Source organism: Papaver somniferum, chromosome 5 (assembly GCF_003573695.1).
Source record: "Papaver somniferum cultivar HN1 chromosome 5, ASM357369v1, whole genome shotgun sequence".
NCBI lineage: Eukaryota > Viridiplantae > Streptophyta > Magnoliopsida > Ranunculales > Papaveraceae > Papaver > Papaver somniferum.
In genome coordinates, this window is record NC_039362.1 from 185,087,503 (window position 1) to 185,095,644 (window position 8,142).

Sequence of the window (8,142 nt, forward strand, 5' to 3'; positions counted from 1 at the left end):
AACATAGGACTTTGTACGATGTATAGCGAAGTGTTGTAAATCTCTAGTTGTAGATGTATATTTTTCCCGTAGTGTGTTCAGATCTGGAATTGGTTATGTTCAGTCTTTGCATTTCCAAGACCATTATCATTTGCAGATATATGTAAGGCAACAGATATTCAAACTCTATTGATTAAAGAAATTTGGTTCACAGCTGCTTGTGCTACAATGAAAGAATTATGGTTCCAAAAGAACTCAATTCTGTTTGACAATGAAAAAGTTCACATACATCTCTTCAAAAGCAGAATTCTTCAAGTGGTCTATGAAGGGGGTGTCAGAATGAAAGGTAAAAGGTGGGCTCATAACTATAACTCCCAAATAATACACTTCTTTAATTTGAGCTCCAGAATAGCTTATCTCAGGCCATAGCTTTGTAATTTCTACTTAGCTTTTAGTTCTGTAATATGTAGTTTTGCCTTTCTTGCTTTTTCTTATTTACTTTTCTTGTAAACTTGGTGTATTCCTTTTGTTATTCAATTCAATAAAAAATGTGATTCAGCAAAAAAAGATGTATTTTTTTAATTTTTCAGAAGTAGGATTTTAATTTCAATGTAATTTTTTAATTTTTAGAAGTAGAATTTTAATTTCAATGTAATTTTTAATTTCAAAAACATTGTAACATTGTTTTGCAATGTAATGTAAGAATTTCATAGTTTGGAAAATTTTAAAATTTTGAAACAAACAACCGTTGGAACAAATTGTCAAACTTTTCAAAATTCAAAATTTGAAAACATACCTGTCTGGTGGAAAACAATATAAAATTTAATTACTGAACTATTGATGGCGTAAAAAAGTAAAAAAAAAAAATAGGGTCAAGCGCTGAATGATATAACGCTACCGGGTGGCGCGTTTCTAATCAGCCTAGCACTTGGCGCTGTATCATTCAGCAATGCTTGGAATATTGCTAGCGTTGTTTCATTCCGTGAAAAGCTGGTTTTCTCAGCGCTGAATCACTCAGAGAAACTATCTAGCTGCTAGTTCACATGCTAGCAACTGATAGGAGAGATAACTATTGTTAACTTTTAGGCGACATTTTTTTTTGAATTGCAACACTTATCTGCTAATCTAGCCCATAAGACTTAGCGTTGCTTTATTCCGATTAGTGTAGAATGAATTTTAACAAACAAGGGATTTTTTATAAAGTACCCCTGCTTTTCACATTACACTAAAAAAGTGTCCCCGTTTTCTAAAACTTTGTTAAAGTACCCCGTTTTATTCAAAAGCTAAATTCCATCCAGTTAAGTGCTAGGTGGCAGTTATCTTTACAATTAAAAGTCCTATTTACCCCTGAACTACATCTCCTTGATGGGGAGGGTAAATGATTCGACGATCCTGAAAATGGTATAACGATCCTGAACTGGGCTCAACGAACCTGAAAGCGTTGTCACGATCCTGAACCGGGCTCGACGAGCTAAAAAAAATGTTGTAGAAGGTCGATTTTCTTCCAACCAAAAACCCCAAAACACTTAAAATGATGAACCCTTTTTGGGAAATGTTGTAACAAACCTAAAAGTGGTGTAACGATCCTGAACCGAATTCGACGAACCTGAAAAATAATGTATAAACTCAATGTGGCAATAAGTAAAGGGCAAATATGCAAAGAAAATTGGTCTTAACTAACACTAGATGGAGAAACTAACGTGAGGGTACTTTAACAAATTTTAAAAGAACGGGGTATCTTTTTTTAGTAGACATCCAAAAAGCGGAGTACTTTATCAAAATTCCTAACAAACAAAAATGGGCTTTTTACAAAAATAGGCCTGTTTTTTTTGGTGCTTTTCAAATCTAGGCCACTTTTTTTATTTATTGCTAGACTAGGAAAGTTTTGACCAAAAGTGATGGATGGAAAGTTAGCACCGTTAGGTGTAACTAAAAAGACCTAAAAGTCCTTTGTATCACTTATTTAATGTTATATCATTGATTTAACTCAGTTAAATCAACATGAAAACTGTACACGTGGGCCCGGATATGCCATGTTTTCATTTTCAAACTTATCTAGCTACTTACTTCCTCCCATGTTTTTCACTTCCCTGAATCCACTTTCCTAACAGTCCCACGACGAACCAAACTACGGTTAAATTTACAGAACAACTACTATCTTTTGTAATGTAAGTATGTTTCTTCTTCTTTTTTCTTGATGATTAACGTTTCCTCGATCGTATACCTTTTGCGCTTAGACTTTAACGATGTTATCGACTGAGAATTACTATGCCAGTTACGCTTTCTTTGGTTGATAAACCAATTGTTAATCTGCTTTAGCTGCAAACCTATTTCTTCCACTAGTTTTGCTTTATCATCTTCCTGAAAAAACCATATAAAGGGATACTACAAATTTAGAGACCCAAAAATCAAGAAAATGGTAATTCAGTGAAGTATAATAGTGAAAAAAAATGGTAATTATTTTGGCACTAGAACCGAATCTTCTGCAAATCAGCAGTTGTTACAGCAACATGTGATTCGACAACTTGTGCAGAGAAATGCCAAGTAAGAAAGGTAAATGAAGGTAAAAATATATGAATTTACAGTAGGGTAAGGCCATTTTGCATGTTGCTTCCACCAGTTTTTCAACACTGAAGTAGTATCACCAGGTAACTTTCCAGCCCTTCTCTTTCTAAGAATTTCTTCCCTGACATCTTCGATTCTCGAACGGAATCCCCGGAAGGAACAATGTTTGGAGTCATTTTGAGTTCAATTTTTAATTCTTCTCTAACTCTTTCCATCAATGTTATCTCAGATTCAATTTTTTAATTCTTCTCTAATTCTTCTCTAACTCTTCATCAACACCAGTTTCACCCTTTTCTGCCAAATACAAATCCCATAGTTCCACTGCAACCATCTTTTAAGCCTGCAATACAAATCCTTGAACCCATGAAGCAGTAACATCACCACCTTACCGTACCTTTGAGAACCATCTCCACCAGTTGTTACATCTCAACCAAATAACCAATATTCCATGTTCACACCAAATAGCATCAACAACCAGTTTCAAACACCATGAGACCCAAATATCGCATACACAGGAACCCCATGTCTCTTCTCACAGTTCATTCTGTAGACAATCCCTCCTCCAAACAAAACCAGCATCTAAAGTAAATGTTTGCTGCCAAGTCATTCTCCATCTCAGCCACACATACATCACCACTGCAATTCAATCAGTTACGGCAAGACCTGATTCTTCTCAACATCAACCAAGTACCTTCTCGCAGCAAAATCAAACCAGCCAACAGCAGGACCAACTTCACTTTCTATTTTGTCCATATATTGCCCAACAATACTTTCTGCTCGAGCCAACACCTGCAATTTCACTTCTTGACTACTAACAGTTAGGAGAAAAGCTTGCTTTCATCTCCATGCATTAACGACTAAGGTTCTGATGTCCACAACCAACACCAAACTGATAGTAGAGAGACCACTGTCATCAGCACTTCCTACCCACCGTCTATGTCTAGGCCAACCAATTCTCGTCTTTGGTCACATCTGCAGATTAGACGTACGCCCACCATTTAATCAAATCCAAAATTGGGAAAGAGAAATGTGGTAGCATGACTATTATTTGATCAAAACTTACAAAAGAAAAGGCAGGGAGAAGTGACCAGACTATTTGAATTACTATGAATTCATAGCCATTGCGCTTGCATCTTTTATTGATCAAAACAATTGCGCTTGCATCTTCCCCATTTCTAGCAAATATCAATCACCAGTTCCTCCACTGCAATTCATATACCCCTGCAAAAGCTTGCAGCAAGATCATTACATTACATCCACTTTTAATCCCTTATTCACAGTAATAACAACTTCAACTAGCACCCAGACATTTCCTCAACCATGTGGAGTGCACGACTTGCCGTATGCAAAGATGAATTGAGTGTGTTCTTCTAACCCCTGTCTCATCTCCTTGTTTGTAATTACTCACGAATTCAAAACAAACCCATATTTCCTACACCTTTAAACACTCATACTCTGTACCATTTAGTCCCCATTATCAACCTCAGCAACAAATTGTTCTTGCCAACTTCTAATTCTTTCATTACCAACAACCACATTCCCATCCTAATTAATCTTCTTCTGAGAATTCACTTCACCCTTCTCCTCAAATCGCTCCACTACAACCTCACTCCCATCCTTGATTGAATTAGTACGAACCAAATGAAAATCTGATGGATTTCCTGCTGTGATTATCGATAGAAATGGAAACCCTTATACACTAACTGGAATTTTTGCTCTCAAAGTGGATTTTGATAGTGAGGTTTTGGATTATTTTCAGTTTGGTTTTGTGGTTGGTTCAGAATTTGTTGATTTTGATCTTCTCGGAGTTTCAGTGATGCCTTTCATCTCTAACTCTCTTGATTTTTGTCTGGTGAGCTGCTTCAGTCGCGATTCGGAGAAGGTTAGATATCAGAAATCATAGTCGTTCGAAATCACCGAGATTTGTAGATTAGGCTCTCAGATAGCAACACGTGGACATCTTATCTAGTGTGACTGACACACACGTGTGAAGGACATTTCAGTAATCTTACCACATGTACGAGATCTCCCTATATGATATTTTGGCGAGATATTGACAAGTCAACGCGATAAATTGACCGAGATGGTTAAAGTGGATGGAATCCGTTTAACTTGCCTAGTTTTGTAAGAAATAAAAAAAGTGGCCTAGAAATGAAAGTGAGGGTCCAGACCAGGCCTACTTCTGCATATAATCCAACAAAAATCCACTCAAGATGCAACAAGATAATAAAGCAGTGTGCATTTTTGTCTATCCAATTTCCCATCTATCCCTTATGGTTTTATCTGGACAATTCCAATACAGTCGGCTGCACCCTTGAAACATGAAACTTTGCCTCAACCTGAAATACGTTGCTCGGCTATGTTTCTAGAACTAAACACTAAAAATTTAAACTGATATTAGGAGATAGTCATGCAAAGTTCTCCACAGATGCAAACTCAAAGCTGTGGCAGATGATTTTAAACTGAATGGCAAAAAATAAAAAAACAGCAACAATTGATTATAAAGACTGATATGGAATTAGTTTTGCAGTGTCGCAAACTTCTAAATTATGCATATATTGCAAAATTGAATAAAAAACTACTCGAAAACAAGCTACCATAAAAACAACACATACTCCAAAAAAAGCTCAAGAGCAGAGCTGCTAATACTACATGTAGCTCGGAAAGCTTGCTGCAACCATCACATATATTGCAACAACAGACTTCAAAGGTTCAAAATTTATTGCAAAAACAGCACATCAGGCTTTTTGCACTCGAAAAGCTCAAGAGCGGAGCTGCTAATATTATTTTTTTCTCCGTCTACATATAACTCGGAAAGATTACTGCACCCATCACATATAGCTTGCAAACCCACATCACAAAACTTTTGGCACCCCATCACAAAAAGCGATTTCAATTGTTTGCAATTTAGACCAATAGCTTCCCATCCCTCTAGCTCTACCTCCTCACAGTTCGATAGCAACAGTCGAGTCAGTAGAGGGCAGCTTTTTGAAATCGTTACAACTGCTTCGGTATTGATAATGCATCCTTCTCCAACCTTGGCCAAATCTTCTTTGTATGTCAGGAGACAGAGATATTCAAGTCCACCACCGCTAACAATAGCGTTAATCCCCTCGGGATTAATTTTGCACCCACATGCTACAAGATAAGTTAAGGTCTGTGCACACCCAAGAAAGCTAATACCTGTTATACTGCTGCAATATCTGATATCTAGTGATCTCAGTTGGCGACATTTTTGTACTAGAAAACCTATTCCTGAATCAGTAATCGTGTAACAACATTGCAGGCTAACCTCCTCCAAGGATGGACAACAGTTTGCCAGGGTCTCTAAACCTTTGTCAGCAATATTAGAATAATCCAAACGTATGCATGTCAAACTAGGAAACCAAGAAAATAATAAAGACAACTGCATATCAGAATACTGAGAGCAAAAATCTAACATTAGAGTTTGAACATTGGAGCCAAAAGATTGTGACTTTGATGTAACAAAATCCGTTATCCTAGGCAGCCCTCTAAGAGATAAATATTTGAGGTGTTGAAATCGAATCAACAACTTGCACATAATTTCTGGACTAAGTCCTCGTGCATAAATACTAGTATGATACCATAATGATTCCTGATTGTTGTTCTGAATATCAAACCACTTATGACAAGTTAATCCAAAGGAATTACGATCATATATAGTCTCTAAGCACTTAAATATAAGATTTAGACAGTCACCGGAGAGGTTTGTGATTGAAGACGAAGTTTTACGAATTTTGCATGGTCGGTTATCATCGTGATTATTCGTTGTCTCTTCTTCTTGTAATGTTTTTGAAGTAGGCAGCTTATCTGACCTTCGTTTGTACTTGTCGTAGTGTGATAAACTCATCATTAAGCAACGCAGAGATTCTTGTTTTCGACAGTAATAACCACAGACGGACCAAAGCGAACTATAATTAATTCAAAATACCCATGAGTTTATATAAGATCAAAATCAAAAGATGCCTCCAAAAAATCCCATGATCGCCAACAAAAAAATAATATAAAATTCTGAAGTACTAAAGCGAAAAAAATAATACCTGTGGTTTGTGCGCCCGGGACGGATTCAGTTGGCAGAGACAGGAATCCTAGAGATTCTTATATTCTACTATATAAACTGTTATTTGCGGAGAAACTTCCGGTGATCAAATCAAATTGAGTTGGATTCTGGGAAGTTGGCTACTTTCAACCAGTGGACCGTCCTTTGGGTCGACCTTAACCAAGCCCATTACCATTTCTCTGGCCGGCTATATTGAAATTTGAAAGGCAAAGGCGCCTACGCAACTGTTTTCACGCGGATCTTCTTTCGACCAGTCTCGAGAGTCTGGAGACTCTGGACCATAAAACACATGTAAGTGTGGTTAATATATCCCTTTACCTATTGTTTACGCGACTAGATCTTTTAAATTTTAAATTAAATTCATAAAAAAAATGTTTTTAATAGCAATTAAAATTTTCATAAAAAGATGTTTTAGTTTTGTGATAACTAATTTTGACTGTGACATACCTGAGCAAAGCTCTGGAATATTATATATGCTGGATAAAGGATCAAAAGTAGTATGACTCTTAAAAAACAAATCAACCATGTGCGTGTTAGGAAATGAGTTGGACCGGTCGTGTGAGTTCGAGAGTGTAGACAAAATCCGGTTGTGGGATTACAAAGAAATGTTTAACGACCTTAAGAAAAATCATAAGGGTATAGCCATTGAGGAGGTTGACGTGAGTCGTAATTGATTGTTGTCTTCATGGTTTGCAAGTTTAATTAAGTCATTATTTATAAATACTTCGATATAATTGTTCACTTCATTGGTTTTTTTTGTGTACTTTGGTTTTCTATTTTTTTAATTAGCTCCGACTTTGTGCGCTTATATTTTATTCAGGGCTTTGTTGTTCTCTTTTGGTCGTACTCTCCGCGCACGGCTGTGCTTCTTTTAATATATTTTTTAACTGAGCGATTAAAAAAATGGATTCAAAGTCACACTATCAAATATGGTTTGTATTGTAACAGACGTGCGGTTTTGGGCTGTTCCTAGATGTATTTTCCCTCACCAATAACCATTTCGAACAGATTAGGAATGTCTAATCATATCTTAAAGAAGATTCATCATGAAGTCCCCAAATATTTATGTCTTTTTTTTCAGTAAGTCCCCAAAAGTACTTTGTTTTTAAGATTACCCCTCATGTGGAATCAGGCTTTTGACGCCCCTGGGCCTTGCTGCCCCAAAGTAGGCTTTTCCCTGATTCCCGTATGATCAAAATGAAAATTATTTCATGAACTGTGCAAGGTATTGCAAATAATTTTACAAAACAACAATTTCAAAACTCAGTGAAAACTCAAAATCCTCACTTTATTTTCTCATGAAACTAAAGTTGATGAAAGTAGAATGGCGTTAGTTGCCCAATCAATCCATTATCTTAACTATGTCTGCATTGATAGAGTGGGGAGGGCAGGTGGTCTGGTACTCATGTGGAAGGATGGTATTGATGTTGAAGTTATTGGTTGTGAGAATAATATTATCCATGCTCTAATCCTATTAGATCCTAGTAAACCTCACGTGCTTATATCTTTTATGTATG

General features: G+C 36.5%; 2 protein-coding genes across 2 annotated transcripts; both read right to left on the reverse strand.

Annotated features, from left to right (window-relative positions):
• Nucleotides 1-2,040: 2,040 nt before the first annotated feature.
• Nucleotides 2,041-2,875, reverse strand: LOC113280292 (homeobox protein knotted-1-like 1). Its single transcript, XM_026528937.1, has 3 exons — nt 2,811-2,875; nt 2,563-2,701; nt 2,041-2,340 (listed from the first exon to the last, which is right to left on the reverse strand). The coding sequence occupies exons 1-3, from the start codon at nt 2,873-2,875 to the stop codon at nt 2,134-2,136; spliced, it is 411 nt and encodes a 136-aa protein (XP_026384722.1). The 3' UTR covers nt 2,041-2,133.
• Nucleotides 2,876-5,263: 2,388 nt separating this feature from the next.
• On the reverse strand, nt 5,264-6,415 carry LOC113280293 (F-box/LRR-repeat protein 12-like). The gene has a single exon (XM_026528938.1). The coding sequence runs from the start codon at nt 6,413-6,415 to the stop codon at nt 5,264-5,266; it is 1,152 nt and encodes a 383-aa protein (XP_026384723.1).
• Nucleotides 6,416-8,142: the final 1,727 nt, after the last annotated feature.

Coding starts and splice junctions, on each gene's coding strand:
- LOC113280292 (XM_026528937.1), bottom strand. CDS start 2,875: ATGGTTGCAGTGGAACTATGGGATTTGTATTTGGCAGAAAAGGGTGAA. Junction 2,702..2,810: donor GAAACTGGTGTTGATGAAGA/GTTAGAGAAGAA, acceptor CAAACATTGTTC/CTTCCGGGGATTCCGTTCGA. Junction 2,341..2,562: donor CAAAATGGCCTTACCCTACT/GTAAATTCATAT, acceptor TGGTTTTTTCAG/GAAGATGATAAAGCAAAACT.
- LOC113280293 (XM_026528938.1), bottom strand. CDS start 6,415: ATGAGTTTATCACACTACGACAAGTACAAACGAAGGTCAGATAAGCTG.